This window comes from Triticum urartu, chromosome 7A (genome assembly GCF_056163025.1).
Source record: "Triticum urartu cultivar PI428250 chromosome 7A, HENAU_Tu73, whole genome shotgun sequence".
Taxonomy (NCBI): Eukaryota; Viridiplantae; Streptophyta; class Magnoliopsida; order Poales; family Poaceae; genus Triticum; species Triticum urartu.
In genome coordinates, this window is record NC_141879.1 from 113,605,823 (window position 1) to 113,622,242 (window position 16,420).

A 16,420-nucleotide genomic window follows, 5' to 3' on the forward strand; every position below is an offset into this window, starting at 1 on the left:
CCTTATCACTTATCAGGCAATATTCTGCTCCTTTGTGTTCAGCTCCATACTTTTTTTTTATGTATGTCTTCACACCTGGTAATTGACAATTCATGAGACAAGAGACACAGAAAAGACCATCGATTCGACCGACAGATTCACGGCGATGGAGTTACATGATCGAATTTCAGTTGCCCCCACAATCTTATTTACAGATGAAAACAGGGAAATGTATGATACAGCACAGCAAGGCACGCAGCCTCTTCACCAGGACATGCCTAGTTTCCAGCAGCTAAGAAATGCTCACAACTGTGAGCTCACATGTTCGTTGGCTTAATTACCAACAAGAATAACAGCCACTGCCTCAACAACAATGGGGTAACATAACAGCAGCTAACAACATCAACAACGAAGCACCGACACGACTACATACAATTAGAGCTCAGCAAGCACCGGCACAGCACCTGATCACGGCGGCACGAGAAGAGCGCCGTCATTGGCTTCCCAGGAGTATCCTGAGGCTGTTGAGCCCGTCGGCCGAGATGCTCCGCGCCACCCTACGTGGCTGATTCACTCTGATCTGAGGCGGCGCCACCAGGTGGAAGGACACCAGCACCGCCGTCAGATTGTCGGTGGCGCCCCGCCGTATCGCCTCCTCGACGATCTCCCTGCAGCAGAGCTTCACGTCGTTGTGCTCCTGGAGGCGCCGCCGGGCGAAGTCCACGGCGTTCTGGTTCGAGAAGACGTCCCACAGCCCGTCGCTGCCGATCACCAGGAACTCGTCGTCCTTGGTCAGCGTGGTCAGCTTGATCTCCGGCTCCGCGCTCAGGGGGCCTCCCCCGGGCCTGCTGGCCTCCTTCATTCCCTCGAGGTGCCAGTCGCCGAGGGCTCTGGTGACTCCCAGCAGACCGTTCAGGTAGCCGTCGTCCACGTAGCCACCGAGCGACTCGACCCGCAGCTTTTCGCTGAGGCTGCAGGGCCTGTGGTCCATCGACATCTCCATTGCGATGCCACACCGGGAAAGTACTGCTCTGCAATCACCAGCGTTCGCGACCAGAAGGGACCTGCAGCAGACATAATAACGATCAGTATTGGTTATTGGGAATGTCAACTAATGCTGTAAAATTTACAGGTATATAAAACCAGCAAAAGCTTAACATAGAGGGGAAAAAAGATGGTCTAACGTTGCGCAAATCTTGCAATATTATGCTTTTAGAACTATCTCTGGTGTATAAATAGAAATCATATGCTTGGGGTGAAGATTTGAAATATGCAGAATCTCTCTAGTTTATCATAGTTGCAGTTTGCAGAAGTAAACCATGCAGCTAAAAAACAGTATGAAGTTAAAACTTTAACAATATCATGATGACACTTTACGATGCACTTTCATTGTATGTTCATATATAAATGTCCCTTGTGTTCCATTCCATATCATATATGCTGAATAATGAGACTTTCTAAGCAAATATAGTGTATTGCAGCTTATGGTTTTAATGACTGGCTCAATCATAGATGTTATATGTGCCAGAAAATTACCTTCCAAAAATCATTGCTGTAAGTGCCGTTGTGCCGGACGACAGAGTTCTCTGGTGAGAGCATTTATCGGCAAACTGACTATCAATCTGCACAAAGGATCTGCTCACTACTTTCTCAAGCTCCAGAGGAAAATCAGCATCTTCCACAATGACCCTTGGCAGATTATCGCGAACGAAATGGGCAGCATCTTTTCCACCATGCCCATCAAAGACCTAGAAAACGAGAAGTGTAAAAACTTACTTACAGGAACATAATGTCTCGTGATTCATATAAACAGAGAACAACTAAAATGATCACCACATGTCATTACACTTCTATACTGTTAAATAAAAACTGTACTTTAAGAACTACAGTACAAAAATTACACTCAGAGAACCACGGTGTGTACTGCATTCTGTACAAGAACAATGAAGATAACTTTATAGGATGATGGCATGACAGAATGTAGATCAAGGTTCAATTATCAAGCATAGGATTGACTGTGGATAGTTCTTGAAGATACAGAGGATCTGTCCGTACATACTTTATACAAGTTTCCTGGTACGCAAATACAACTCGAGATTTTCTACTATTGGGTACATGGATCAAGTCTCCAATAATTTTATTCTTTTCATGTGGGAAGTTGCGGTCTAGCTATAATTGTAGTAGTTGCAAATTTGAATAGAGTTGATTTCTGTGTCAAAATGAGCAAAAAGTGAAAAAAAGAAAGCATGTACATACCCCATAAAAGGAAACAACTTCTTTATCCACTGTTGGATAACCAAAGTTTTTAGCTAGATCGGCAATACACACATGGGTATCTTCCATGTACTGGCGACTTCCAATATCTGACCAACCGCCTGATCTAACATTTGGAAGGAAATTTCCAAAGTTACTCTGCATGAAATCAGCAGTTGTGGTGTTCTCGCAAACACTCTCCATCTGTATGTCCAAAAACGCATTAGTATAGCTAAGAATGTAAGTAAAGTATAGGCGCACTCTATAACTGAGAGCAGAAACAATAGGAAAGAATTCTGATGGAAAAGATGAAGCGCCACTTTGCATTATGATGGGTAACCCATGACAGTAGTAAGCAATACTGATATGGTGCAGGCACTCCAAAGTATGCAATCAACATGGATCATTGCAAGACCAACATGTCCTTCATTTAGCACAGCATTAGAGCCATGTTTGTTTCACTTCAGCCTTAACTAAGAATTTTATGAAAAATAATATTTAAGAAATTTACTACGTGCGATGATCAGGTATTTTGACAATAACTGCTATTAGCCAATTTGGGGAGACATTCCTATTATTACTAGCATTGGTTGTCACTTGTAAGTGTCATATAGCATTGTCCCTACCATGTCTAGTTTAGTACCACTATTCTCTGAAGTTTGAATAGGAACTGGGAAATATGAATAAGCTGCATTGATTAGTAAAGCATCTAGTTCATACACAAATGTTCAACTTAGTAACATCAACAAATGTTACCTTCAATGAACTGATTCTTTCTACTAATCATTAGTGACCCAGAAAATGTTAACACGAGACCATCAGACTGGATAATGACTACTCAAGAAAGTGTGATGCAACAATGTAAAATCCACATAACTGTCTGCTGATTAAATCAGCAAAGCCATTTATACATAGATAAATAACCTGAAATTAGATGGTTCAGCACTAGCATTGCACAAACTAATGATGGCAACCCATGGCAGCAGTAAGCAAGACTCACAATACAGCCAGGTCGATCACTGACATAGTGCAGGCACTTCAAAGTAAGCAATCAATCAACATGGATCGTTGCAAGAACAACATGTCCTTCACTTAGCACAGCATTAGGGCTATGTTTGTTTCACTTCAGCCTTAGAGAGGAAAAAATCTTGCAGGTACCAAGTACTCCAATGCACATGGAGTAGTAACTATTCATGTTTGCTAGTAGGTAGTACTACCATGGTCTGAAATTAGTACCTCCCGGACACCCTGTGGCAGTAAATCTCATCATCACGGTTATCTAGCAAATGATTGGGCACAGCGTGTACACCCAGTACAGTTAGTCAGTTACAGAGTAGTAGTACTAGTACTACCGACGAAGAAATGTGATGGACGGACAAACAAACAACCTGTCATCTCTCACCAGAAATCTCCTACCCAATTGTTGAACGATTCAAGGAGCACCCAGAAAAAAATCTCTCGCTTTCCTCCAGATTTTAAGAAACGGCAGCACGAAACGCGTGCGCGCAAAGCCAACGCACAGCCTGGTTCCGGCTGCTTCCAGCTCAATCCGTGCCCATCGCGCCATGATGGAACACAGCTCAGGACAGGAACCATCAAATTCCCCGAACACGACGAGATTCATCTATCTAGGCTAGCAAAGAAGCGCCCTCCCGAAATCGAATCTTGCACTGCAGAGAGAGTCAGAGAGAGAGAGAGAGGCAGAGGGCGGTACCCACATGAGGCGAGGGGAGCTCGGCGGGCTTCTGCGCTCCGGCGTCTGCAGAATCGGGCCTGTCGGCGTCGTCCACGCGCATGCCGGCCCGCCTCCGGCGTTTTCTTGGCAGAACTGGCGCTCTGCTGGAGTGCTGGTGGGAAGATCGGGCACGAGGGAAAAGCAGAGAGAGAGAGGGAAGGGAAGAATAATACGGGCGGGTAGGAGCAGAGTAGGAGGGAGGAGGGGGGCAGGGGAAGAGGAATCCGAGGAGGAGAGCAACGGGGAAAGAAAGGAGATGCTTTGGGAATATCTGTGGCGAAAGAAATGGCTCCGGGTCGGGGCAGGAAGGGAAAGGTGGGGGGGGGGGGGGGGGGGGGGAAGAAGCTTGCGGCGGTGGTGGTTGTGTGCTGGAGCTCGATTTTTTTATGGGGGCAGAGAGAGTGGGAGAGAGTGGAGAAGAGAGCGGCGGGGGGAGAGTGTGGGGGAGGAGGAAGGAAGAGAGAGGCACGTGGTGCACGAGCGTCACAAGTGACGTTGATTGGGCTTCAGCCATTTTTTTTTTGAGTTTCAATTAAAGGAATATATTGGGTTACTCTACTCTCTCCACTCTATTCCTTGGGAATTTTCCAATGCTAGAAATTCTTAGAACTATCCTGCAAACGAAACAATCTTTGCAAATATGCTGTTCACAATTTTGTACAAAGCTTCGGTCATTCTCTGGTTTGCGGCTTATAAGGAAAATTATTGTTTTGCGTGAATTATGGTCTTTTTGCAGCTCTTGGGCAGTTTCTTACGATTACATGGGAGCGAATCGAAAATTGAAACTCAAGGGGTATCTGGGAATGTTGATTAACAAATGATTACCATCAAATGTACGCGGACACGTTCGGATTTGTTCATAGGTGCCAAAAGCAAAAGCATTTGAGCCTCCTTCTATGCACATTGTGCGATGATGGTATCATGCGAGGCGAGATGGACTTGGCCGCACTTGGATCCAACTCGTCGACTTTGAGTACAACATCTTTTGCTCCTCGCATGCTTCCTTGATCTAAAACTTCCTTTCCTCAAGCTCAAACTTCTTCGTTTGGACTTCCATGAACAAGCCAAAACTCTTCGTCTTCTTTTCATCCCTGAGTTCGTCGTGCTTGGCGCATGCCTCCTCCTTCTCCGCCATGATGTTGTCTGACATCTTGGCTGTCATCCTTTCTCGCTTTTCCTTGTCGGTCTCCCATTTCCTCCCTCTTGCTTCGATATTTGGATCAACATCATCGTCATTGGTTTTGGTGTTGGTGGTCTTGGTGATGGGCAATACTTGACCGCTTGCTTTGCCCATTCATTTTGAACCGAAAATTCTTCAACGTGAATGGCTTTTCCTCGGTCTTATGGTACATGTTGAAACATAAAGCAAATCAATAACCAAAACGTAGAGCAACACAAAGCGAAACTTAAGAGATCGAGAAGTGATGTGTCACTTGGCCACCGGTTTTGCATCTCTGTATACGCGTCGCAATACTTATTGGCCTCATGTTGAAAGATGTATCATAGAAGGCCTAGCGACTTTGGATTGTGGCCATGGATCACTCTTTGTTGTAGGGGGCGTAGGGATTTTTCTCATGATAGAAATCATGCATACTTTGCCAAAATGTTGGACCTTGTGGCTCCATGCCTTGAAACAAAATAACACTCGTGCCCAACCGTGCCTCACTCAACAATTCATCCTCTTTTGTTCGAGTACGACGAACCTCTCTTCTTCTTTGTGTCCGCATCGGACACGTCTGGCTCCGACTGCTGGGTATCCATTGGCTTATCTTGCTCCAACTACAGCGAGTAGTCGTCCTCGTGGCCGGCGCCGTAGTGTATGTTCATCATAGCCTCGTCGGTGCCTGCCATCGATCTTGGGAGAGGAATTTCACCGAACAGCAGCCAATCACCGTCGGACGAGGGCTCCTCCGATGAAAGTCACGACCAGACGAGTGTCGGTGACTCCGTGAACACGTAGTCAGTGTTGAGGACGATGACGCATGGTGGATGGTGGCCCGAGGTAGCCGAGTGCTGTTGCGGTTGCTACATGTCGAACTGACCTCTTAGATGGCAATCGTAGTAGTACATCGGCTTGTACTGGCGACATGGCGGTCCACTTTGCAGGAGGAGCTCCAACTGCTTTCGGCACCTTCTTCTTCGCCCTCACCTTCACACGCCGCAATTGCCCTTCTGCGGGATGCACCCTCCTTCACAGTCTTCGTCGGGCCTGGAGAGACCTCGAACCTCTCCATGGCCTCAGGTTGATCTATCATGGCGGCAAACTGGAAGACAGAACATGCCAGAAGAGGCGGCAGCCAGCAAGAGCATGGGGGACGGGCATGGGAAAGAATATCAGATTGTGCAATTGTGTGGGCTCCGCGTAGGGATTTGGGTGGGTTTGGGGTGTCAGAGTCTAATGTGGCAGATGTCAGGACTCCCCCAGAGCTCCTCAATCCTGATTTTGGACCGGTCCTTGGAATTTTGAACATCTAGACCATGCTGATCCAATTTGGTGATCAAAATTGGATGTCTAAAAGTGTCTGGACCGTTTGGTCCGCAAAAAAAAAAGAGAGAAGGAAAAACGAACGTACAATGCATCAACTTTGGAAAGCAGAAAAAAAGAGAACCTAGTCAGATAAAGCTTGTTACTGTAGTTGTTAAAAATAGGTCCATCTCAAACAAACAAAAAATTCTCTCAATGGCACTGTAAGTGCGTTTTCCTGTCGGTGTATAAGAAAATAACAAGCTACCTGAGTATGGATCTTGGGGAGAGTGAACATTAAAATGTTTCGGATGACATGTTTATATATTTACAAGTGGGTTGTCATGTTTGCACCATCTTGAACAGCAGCGTATGCACAGACAAAAAACCTTGCGCCTTGCTGGTTCCAATTTATTTCTCCCTCCCTCCCTGGCCATTAGTATTTCTACATAATTACTATCTTCCAAATTAGTACGAGGCAAATAAGTAGGTGGAGTCGCATCCAGCCGCTTCACTCTTCCATTGCATCCTGCTGGTTCGGTAATGGTGTTGCATGCTGAGGACCTTGTCTTCTTTTTGGCTGAAAAAATGTTTCGGCGCGCGGATCATCTTTGAAGCGCCTTCTCATTTGCTCCAAAAAACTTGGATCATCTAGGCACTAGAGTGAATGAATCCACAAGCAGGGAATAATTAATCAGTCAAGTAACGAACCATGCTAGTAGAATGACACTATCCGCAAAAGGCATATACTATACTAGCATATATTACCGCGTATATACGCTTTACCCGAGCCTCCTCCTTAGCTTGCAGCCTAGCTTCCTCCTCCTCGGCGTCCAACTGTAAAAAGAAGGGTGATGCATCTAAGAAACAGTTAAGCAATAAAATGTTAGACACACTCAGACACACCATAAAATAAATCATCATACATTCTCATCAGAGCCGCTATATTGTACAGTAGTGTCTCCGCCATATGGCAAATATGGATCTAAGTGACCACCAGAGAATTCATCAGCATCATTAGGGTGCTTCAGGTTTACCCTTTTGTTATATGTACAACCACGGCAGTGACCTTCATTCAGTAAAGAAGACAGAGGAGATAAATCATTTAACTACCAAATAGCCAACCAGGAACAAACACATAACAGTAACTGAATAACTGGAACGTAAAGAGACGTGTACAATAAGTCACTACTATACATGGCTTTGCATGAACTACTTTGCTGAGTTTTAAGTAGCCTTACCGAGTTTTGGGGGCGCTCGGCAAATAAGATAATTCCAATAGTTACTATACATGGCTGTGCATGAACTAGCTTGAGATATTAAAATTGTAAGTATAATGAATAGATGAAGGGAAACATAACAAAGGGCAATCAAACGGTGCAATATGAAGCACATTTACATCTAACATACAATTTCAAGTTAGCACGGCCCCAACAAAATGTATCTAAGGTGAGAGTATAAAATATCATTATCATTCGGTTTAAGCATGTAGAAACAGCTGAGCGCAAACTCCTTATACTGTCCTCCGATACGTGTGACTTCGGCAAAGAACAGATTGTCAGTGCCACTGTGAAATTCATCATCTCCTTTAGTCCTTGCGGTGAAATTTAGATGATAGTACCACTTACAGTTATGGGGGCTGCCCTCACAAGTTGATCGGATGCACATAATATCTTTGAGTTCATACGCAAGGTTCTAAAACAGGAAGCATGAGTGGTATAAGTATTGTTACATGAGTAGACAATAAAGGGAGTGAGAGTGCACGGGAGGAAGAGAGCAAACCCCCAAAAGATTGTGGTCTTCATTATATTTGTCCAGTAGAGCTTGAACCAATAGGCGTGTATGATTAATCCTTTCCGGATCTACTGATGACTTTGAAAGCTTCTTCCTTGTGCCATCAGGCCAGTAAAGAGCATGTCGTACAGCTTTCTCCATCAAGGAAAGGTCAGCTGGGCACCTAATTTAGACCAAGCATTCTATTTGATTCAACGCTAAATACATATATTTGAGCGACACTTAATATTGGACGGAGGGATTAGATTGTATTGGAGTACTTTTGAAAAATGGGAACTACAAAGTGACACAAATTACTCTGTCAATGATACAGGTCAGACATAAGCAAGACATAAGGTTAGGGTCAATTAGTTTTGAATAGGCATCAAACAGCTGCCATGTCTCTTGAGTTAGTTCATGGTATTTCGTGGTAGTAATCATGGTAGCAGTGATCAACAAACACTACACTAAACTGAACTTTTTACATGCCTGGAAGTCTAAGTTCTCAATGCATTGTTTATATATATGGGGTTCCTTTTAAAGACACCATGTTCATCCACATCATCCAATTTGTATTTTCTGAATGTAAAATATCAACGGCCAAAACCTTACACCAAAGAAGTGTCGCTCTGTTTCCATATTAATAATGCTGAAGTACATGTTTCCATAGATTTTCCTTCTATAGCATGGTCGTATGTTGATGGTGCTTTCTCTACAGCAAGCATACATGTCATGCAACAACGTCACCCCAGGCAGGAGTTGTTCATACTTTTGTGCTACTTTCAAAAGTTCTAACTTCTATGGGGGGTAATTAATTAACTTATTGTTAAGATGCTACATACATGTGCATGCCTTTGTTTATCTTCTAAATTACATGATATCTATTAGAAGCCCATCTGATTCTCCCATAATATATTGACCGAGGAATAAGAAAAAAAAAGTATTAGGTACCCTGATTAATATAGATGTCTTACACTCTTCGTAATTAGTTAAGTTGTCATGCATCATATTGTATTTATCATTTTCATCCTTTACTAATATATGATTATGCCTATGTCTACACTGACTGCAGTCTATCTGCAAAGAAAATGTTAATTTTTGTTGAAAAATGTATGCTTGTGTTGTTCTCCGTGACACATCTCTCAATCAGTTTTTGAGTGATAGGAAGGAACACAAGATCAATCCTCGCTCGAAAAAAACATGCCTAGAACTGACAAGAAAAATAAATTCTCAAGTGTCGAAGGTAACTATGGATCGGAGGTACATTGGCCATCTTCAATGCAAGAATGCTTACGCAAACTCTTAAAGAGAACAATACAAGTGTCGACGTAAGGATAATACCTCAAATGCAAACTACTATTCTAGGGGTGCTTACAAAACTGAAAAGCACTAAGAATAAATGCTAGGCATTGGGTTAGGAATAAGGGTATGGTTGGATGCCGACCAAAATCAGCCATACCAACTGTCAGATCATAGCAAAAAATTTGCCTCTTGTTTGGATGGTTGACAATATTTTGGCATTCCCTCTAGCCAACTCTAGTTCACTTGCCAACATTGGCCAAAACATGGGCAACCGAAACCTTAACAAAAAAATTGGCTAGCCAAATTTTGCTAAGTCTGGCTGGGGCTCAAACCCAATCCCAAACAAGCTAAATGATTGGGATTTTGACCCTAACACTCAGCTTTAAGCGCCTTATTTGGAGATGGGTTATGGTGTGCTTGAAGTCGAGAGTGGCAAAGTTACTTGTAGTAGGATCTATGAAACAATAAATTCATCTGTTGCCTGTTGGTCACTTCCAACACACTAAAAATAGAAGCCCTCGCATTTCTGAAGGCCACTGCTAGTTTAAGAAAAAACAGTACTCATCTTTTGTTATCAGATCTTCAACTTAGTACGCTTGCACCTCAGTGTAGTGAGACCAGTGAAAGCAACTTATTATTCTGGCTATTACGATCGTTTACCTGAAGAAACAGAGCTATGGGGCCGAGCCTGGCAAAAGTTAACCAATTGCGCTGAGTTTTTTTAAAATTACAAGTCATGTGATTTTTTGTACTCTGTTAACTTTTGGTATACAAAGCTAAGCTAGAACTCACTCACAAGACACAACTACAGATACTAAATATTTTCTTAACCTCAACAGATCCCCCCACACAAAAGGAATTTAACCAACTTGTGAGCTTAGTCTACTTTGGGGGCAATTGTCCTTTTCCTGATTCGTGTTCTCGAAACCCTGATAAATTTTTTCTGGCCTACTCACAAAAGCCTATATGATTTATTTTTAAACATTACCAATTGCAAATGTGAAGAGACAGAATAGGAAAAATCCATTGATGGAAATCTAGGGCGAAGTAAGGAAACTTTACACTGTCTTATCCCACAGGTCATCAAGATGGCGAGCAATAGCATCATCAGCTTCCTGTAAGCTCTGAAATGGCCCACCAATAGGAGGATACATATGAACAGATCCCTCACGGTCAGTTCTGATGATAAATGTCTTGGCCCAACCACAAGGTCTCCGGGACGTAATGAGTGGCCCAGGACCAGGAGACAAGCGGCCTCCAATGTTGTCATGAGATACTGCATCCACCTGCAGAGAGGAAGACGATTCCTCCAATGTTGCAGAGTCGAGAGCCTCCTTCAACGATGAGAGATCTGCTGCCTCTCCCGGCATTTGCGCATCGTCCTGAGCTGCCGACGGCTCCGGGCTCCTGAAGTGGAACAGATTAAGGACGACAGAAATACAGGATCATTGGGTAGAGATCACCAGTTTATGTCAACTTATACGAGATTGTTACGACCACATGGCGCGACGTGAGGACACGGCGGGAGATGGGGTCGAAGCAGCGGTAGCCGCGGTGATCCGGGGGATACCCGAGGAAAACGCAGGCCGCAGAGCGTGTGTCAAGCTTGTGGCGTGAGGTGGATGTGAGGTTGGGATAGCAGAGGCATCCGAACACGTGGAGCAGCGAGTAGTCAGGGGCGACACCAAGCAAGAGTTCATGCGGAGTGCAGGGCGAGCTGGTGCGGCATGGGCGACGGTTGAGGAGGTAAGTGGAGGTGCTAAGGGCCTCGGCCCAAAAGCGGGCAGAGAGATGAGGGCGAACAGAGAGGAGGTTACCAGGCAAGGAGCTCATGTGTGTAGCGGCGCCCGAGTCGAGGTACCACTCCGGCTTTGTGCTAGAGGAAGACGGACCGGCGGTGGCGCTGTGTAGGGCGGCCTGGAGCGAGGACATGTCCCAGGCGGGGGACGGCAGCGAGGACGAACCAGCCCCTGGGTAGCCGTAGCCAGTGGGCGCCCCGTAGCCAGGAGCGCTGGTGGCGCCGTAGCCGTACGGCGGGAGCGCGGGCTGGTGGGGCGCCGCGAACATGGCGTGCTGAGGGGGCGTGCTAGGACGAGGGCCCAACACACCAGAGCCGGGAGCGCGCCATGCCACTGGCCAGGCCTGGACGAGGCCAGTCCACGAGTTAGCCCCGGGCGCCGGTGCAGGGACCGACGGCGGGCGTGGCGCTGAGTTGGGGGCTGGGGGCGCCTGAACGGCGGCACCGTTGCCGCGACCGCGGCGACGTCCTTGCCCCCGCCCACGGTTGTTGTCGGTGGAGGGCGCGGGCGAAGGGGGTGCGACACCGCGAGCGGCGACCAGCGTGTGGGAGGACTGCAGGTTGTAGTGCGAGCGGCGACCAGCGACACTTTGAAAAACTCCTTTCAAACAACCCTTTATTCTTTTCAGTTATTCTACATCATTTTTATCAACAATATATCATCCACATATACTTATCAGAAATGTTATGATGCTCCCACTTACTTTCTTGTAAATACAAGTTTCTTGCAAACTTTGTATAAACCCAAAAGTTTTGATCACCTCATCAAAGTGTATGTTTCAACTCCAATATGCTTGCTCTACTTCATAGAAGGATCGCTGAAGGTTGCATACCTTTTAGCATCCTTAAGATCGACAAAACCTTCTGGTTTTATCACATACAACCTTTCCTCACGAGAACCGTCAAAGAAACTTTATTCACGTGAATGAAGAATCAAAACATCAATTAAATCCTTAGTACTAGATTCCTTTGTTGGCTAATGAATCAAAGTAGAAGCAAAAAACACGAGCCTTTCTTGGTTTGGTCTTAATTTCCACCGATCTGTAAGAGCATCTTCAGCCGTTGGCCCTCCAGGCGGCTTTAATAATCGCCGCCTGGGGGTGAGCCGGCGCAAAAATCGGTCTGGAGGCGATCGGGTTCTCAGCCGACGCCCCCAGGGCCGGTCCCCAGATGACCATTTAAAATATTTTTGAACACGTATTTAACTAAAATTCGCTGAAAACTGGAAAAATATTTGGCGAACTGAAATATTTATTAAATTTTGGCGAACATACAAAATAAACATAGGAAAAACAAAAAAGGGGCTACAGGCCGAACAACGCCTTGATAAAGGCGAAGTCGCCGCCGTCGCCGCGCCGTTGTCTTCGTCATCGTCCTTCTTCTCCTCCTTCACGCCGCCCCTGCTGGACCCTTGCCCGGCGTCCCCCTGGCGGACCGGTGGCGGCGGCGCGTCGTCGTCGCTGCCGTCATCGAGGACGACGGCGCCTCCCTCGTCGTGGCCACGGTGCGGAGCGGCGAAGCGCTCGTAGGCGCGGCACTGGCGCTCCAGCTCGATGCACGCCCAGTCTGCGCGCGCCCACTTCAGGGCCGCCGCGTCGTCGAGCTCCGACTCCGTTTTCACGCCGGTGAGCTCCATCTTCACGCCGGCGAGCTCCGTCTTCGCGGGGGCGAGCGTCGGCTCCGTCTTTGGCTTGACGAAGCGGGAAGGAGCCGAGGAGGAGGCGCGCCCGCCGCCCTCGTTGATGACGATGCCGCCGCTGTGGGTGCGCGTGCCTGGAATAGGAGGTACGCCTCCCATTCCTGCAGCGTGCGGCGGCTGAAGCCATTCGCTGCCGCCCCATCACTGGGGAACCGCTCCACCATCGAGGGAGAGAGGAGAGTACCGGGAGGGTGTTCGGCGCACAGAAAGCTCGGCAGCGCACGGGGAGAGAGAGGAAGAGCTCGACGGGGTGCGGCCACCAGCGAGGGAAGGCGCTTTACATAGCGGCCGGGGGGTGGGCGCCGCGCCGCGCGGTGTGTACGCATGGCGGGAGGCGTTGCGTCGGCGCGCCGCGCCACCCTCGCCCCCCGTGTGGAATCAACGGAAGGCTGACCGCCGGGCAGCCTTGGCATTGATTCCCCGCAGGAAACCGAGGCGTTGTGAGGACGACGAGACGAGTGGCTGACGCGGCGGGCCCGCGGTGAGTTCGCGTCAAAACCGCTTGCCCCGGCGCTCCCAGACACCCCCAAGAGCGCCGGGTTCGGCCTGGGTCCGCAGCCCTAATTTCGGCCCAACCCGATAAAAAACGATCTTCTAGAGGCATGGTTGGGCCGATTTTCGTTTGCTGACGCTAAAAAACATCTGGAGAGGGGCGTGTTGGGGACGAGGTTGGAGATGCTCTAACAACTGAATACTTCACCAGACGGAGTTGTACGTATCTGGCCTCGTAACGGAGTTGATAGGTAACTCGAATGTAGCGGGGTGGTCGTGCTCGACTGGGGCGGCTGAGTGCGGCGTGCTGGAGGTCGCTGCAGGGACGGCGACTTGGCGAGACCGCGGGCGACATGGTGAAGCGGGCGGGCGTCGGATTCCGCGCTAAGTCGCAGGGACATCGATACGTGGTGGAGCCGGCGTATAGAGTGTCGCCGGAAAATTTCCGTCCTGTAGATCCCGTCTAGCTCCAGATCGAGGAATGCAAGCTGTACTAGTATTCCTTGATCCGTGCGGCAGAGAAAATTAAGCTCTTTTCCGGATCGAAGGCACCCTCCGGCCAGCGGCTTCGTGCTGGCAAGTTGCAACATGTAAGCGGCAGATCCGGTAGTAGCATTTGCAGGACAGAGCGGTGTGACAAGAGGCACTCCAGCTTAATCTGGACGGCGGTAACGGACACGGTGACAAATCCATGATGAAGCGACACCGACCAACGTGCTGGAGGCGAAGCGGAAGCGAGGGATCCGTCCGGCGGCTTGGCGCAGAGTGCGGCAGAACGCGCAGCCGATCAGCATCGATTAGCGGCGATGAACCTGGCTCGGATTCATTTAGGGTTTTCTGGTCTACGCTTTGTTCCTCTCCGTTTATCCGTGATGTCGATTACAATTCACATATATATATTATAGAGGTAGGGATCTTCTGATACTGTCTTTTTCAAATAGTCCACCTCTTATATAAATAAGATTTCTAGTCGGTACAACTAGTTTCCGGGATAGAGTCCAGATTAAATTACTAACCACGATCTTATTCGTCTGTTAATGGATTCTACCCGTTATGTCCCTGAAGCACGTGCTTGTGAGTAACACGCCATAATAGAGTGTAAATTTTTCTAATTACATAGATCAACATTAGGGTTGTAATCTGACTATACGATATAGCTCTTTCCAATAATTACTGGACCCGAGTAGTCTTTTTAATATAAATAATATATTGTATCCATTGATAATCGATCAGCTTCCTTAAGTATATACTTCCTCCATTCCATAATATAGTGCGCTCACGCTTCCTGAGATTTAAATTTGATCATAAATTTAACCAATGAGACCAACTGAGGTGGGAGCAAAAATTATACCACTGAATTTGTACCCGCTGTAGTCAGCCTCGTTGGTTAAAATTACGGTTGAATTTGGATCTCGGGAAACGCGAGCGCATTACATTATGAAATGAAGGGAGTATTACTTATGCACATGTATAATTCCGTAACAAGGTATTCCAAATATTAACAATTCCAAGTAATTTGATTGTAGTTGTAGGACACATAATTCCAAACACTGCATGCCAGGACGTTGCCATTGTACTTCCTTTGTTTCTTTTTAGTCTGTATATAAAGTTTGGTCAAAGTCAAGCTTTGTAAAATTTGACTAACTTTATATTAAAAAATATCCACATCCACAATATGAAGTCAATATTATCAGATGCATCATGAAATGTATTTTCATACTACATAGTTTTAGTATTGTAGATGTTTATATTTTTATATAAATTTGATCAAACTTTGTGTAGTTTAATTTTAACCAAACTTTATACGCAGAGTAAAAAGAAACGGAGGGAGACTCTCTTCCTCTCCCGCTGTACTTTTTTTTTGGATTGTTTTGAATTGGTTATCACATACGTTGCCGTTGTACCGATCTCTATGCACTGATCCCTCTTCTTCCGAAAAAGAATTTTATGAGAACACGTGGCATTCACAAATCATAAAGCATCTCGCACCCTCACTTAAAATCAAGGGGAGAGGGGGGAGGGGGGAATTAGATGCTTTGTGATTTATGAAGTGCCACGTGTCATCTATCAGGACGGGTCTCACCTGCTAACCATGAGACCTGGTCTTGTATAATTTTTTTCCTCTTCTTTCCTTCCGCTGTTAGATTATTGTACTATTCAACCGGCTTCTTCTGTTATCTCTACGTAGTAATAGGATCAGTAGCTGAGGTGCGTCTATTTATTCTGTATACAACCCCAAGTGGAGGAATACAATACATGTGTTGATCTCAGTCTAATTATTCAACATCCCGCCATGGATCATCTTCTTGGTAGCTCCCGCTCTGCCGACCTCGACTCGCCGGCCACACCAGGCGCCCCTTTGCCGCGGGCCCCGCGGCCGCGACTCCCGTGGCTCCCGTCGCCCCTGCAGCGACCGCCGTGGCCGCCGCCGCTCCTGCCGCGCTCCCCGCGGCCCGCCTCGCTCCCGACCTGTGTTTTGCCTTTCGGTTTGCATTTTTTTTCGCTCCTAAACGAGATGGCCGAAATTCGGTCATTTTAAAAATATCGGTAAAATCTCAGACGAAATTACAAAACCAAAATTTGAATTTTAAATGAAATTTAACAAAAAAATGGCAGAAATTCGGCCGAAATTTTTGAAAACGAGCAGAGAAAAAATATGGTAGTCGAACAACACTAAAGAATACGTTTAAAAACTATGCATCAGATCAACATCATCATCAGTTCCAAAAGAAAAAGATTGAAACATGGACAGGGAGAGGTGCTTCAGAGTTGAGGAGGAGTTGCCGATGGATTCAGCCGCAGCGCGCAGCATGCAGCCCGCACAGGTCGGCAGCAGGGGCTCGGTCGCCGGGAAGGCGCGAACGGGGCAGGAGCAGCAGGCTCGAGCGGGGAGGCAGGCTGTGACGAGCGGAGGAGCTGCATCTG

General features: G+C 46.7%; 2 protein-coding genes and 1 pseudogene across 3 annotated transcripts; 1 reads left to right on the forward strand and 2 right to left on the reverse strand.

The window, feature by feature from the left end:
* Positions 1 to 103: 103 nt before the first annotated feature.
* LOC125520722 (putative protein phosphatase 2C 54) lies at positions 104 to 4,292 on the reverse strand. Of its 2 annotated transcripts, none has more exons than XM_048685710.2 (4): positions 3,951 to 4,292; positions 2,236 to 2,436; positions 1,516 to 1,727; positions 104 to 1,043 (listed from the first exon to the last, which is right to left on the reverse strand). In XM_048685710.2, exons 1-4 carry the CDS (start codon positions 4,026 to 4,028, stop codon positions 473 to 475), a joined length of 1,062 nt encoding a protein of 353 aa, XP_048541667.1. In that variant the 5' UTR covers positions 4,029 to 4,292; the 3' UTR covers positions 104 to 472. The 2 variants fall into 2 exon arrangements, with proteins under 2 accessions (XP_048541667.1, XP_048541669.1); XM_048685712.2 differs by having other exon boundaries at positions 3,947 to 4,292.
* A 2,650-nt stretch (positions 4,293 to 6,942) lies between these two features.
* On the reverse strand, positions 6,943 to 12,940 carry LOC147958404 (uncharacterized). The gene is made up of 8 exons (XM_087532115.1): positions 12,714 to 12,940; positions 10,990 to 11,925; positions 10,569 to 10,913; positions 8,214 to 8,388; positions 7,899 to 8,126; positions 7,358 to 7,501; positions 7,200 to 7,268; positions 6,943 to 7,089 (listed from the first exon to the last, which is right to left on the reverse strand). The coding sequence occupies exons 1-8, from the start codon at positions 12,938 to 12,940 to the stop codon at positions 6,943 to 6,945; spliced, it is 2,271 nt and encodes a 756-aa protein (XP_087388241.1).
* A 2,848-nt stretch (positions 12,941 to 15,788) lies between these two features.
* The window catches only part of LOC125518460 (SNF2 domain-containing protein ENL1-like), a 49,998-nt pseudogene continuing 49,366 nt past the window's right edge, over positions 15,789 to 16,420 (forward strand).

Bases quoted from the DNA above. Each gene is read 5' to 3' on its own strand.
- LOC125520722 (XM_048685710.2), bottom strand. From the start codon at position 4,028: ATGCGCGTGGACGACGCCGACAGGCCCGATTCTGCAGACGCCGGAGCG. The intron at 2,437-3,950 runs GTGGGTACCGCC...TTGGACATACAG, and splicing joins CCGAGCTCCCCTCGCCTCAT to ATGGAGAGTGTTTGCGAGAA. The intron at 1,728-2,235 runs GTATGTACATGC...CTCGTTTTCTAG, and splicing joins AAGTTGTTTCCTTTTATGGG to GTCTTTGATGGGCATGGTGG.
- LOC147958404 (XM_087532115.1), bottom strand. From the start codon at position 12,940: ATGGAGCTCACCGGCGTGAAAACGGAGTCGGAGCTCGACGACGCGGCG. The intron at 7,502-7,898 runs GATATTTTATAC...TTACTGAATGAA, and splicing joins TGCTTAAACCGAATGATAAT to GGTCACTGCCGTGGTTGTAC. The intron at 7,269-7,357 runs GTATGATGATTT...TTCTTTTTACAG, and splicing joins ATAGCGGCTCTGATGAGAAT to TTGGACGCCGAGGAGGAGGA.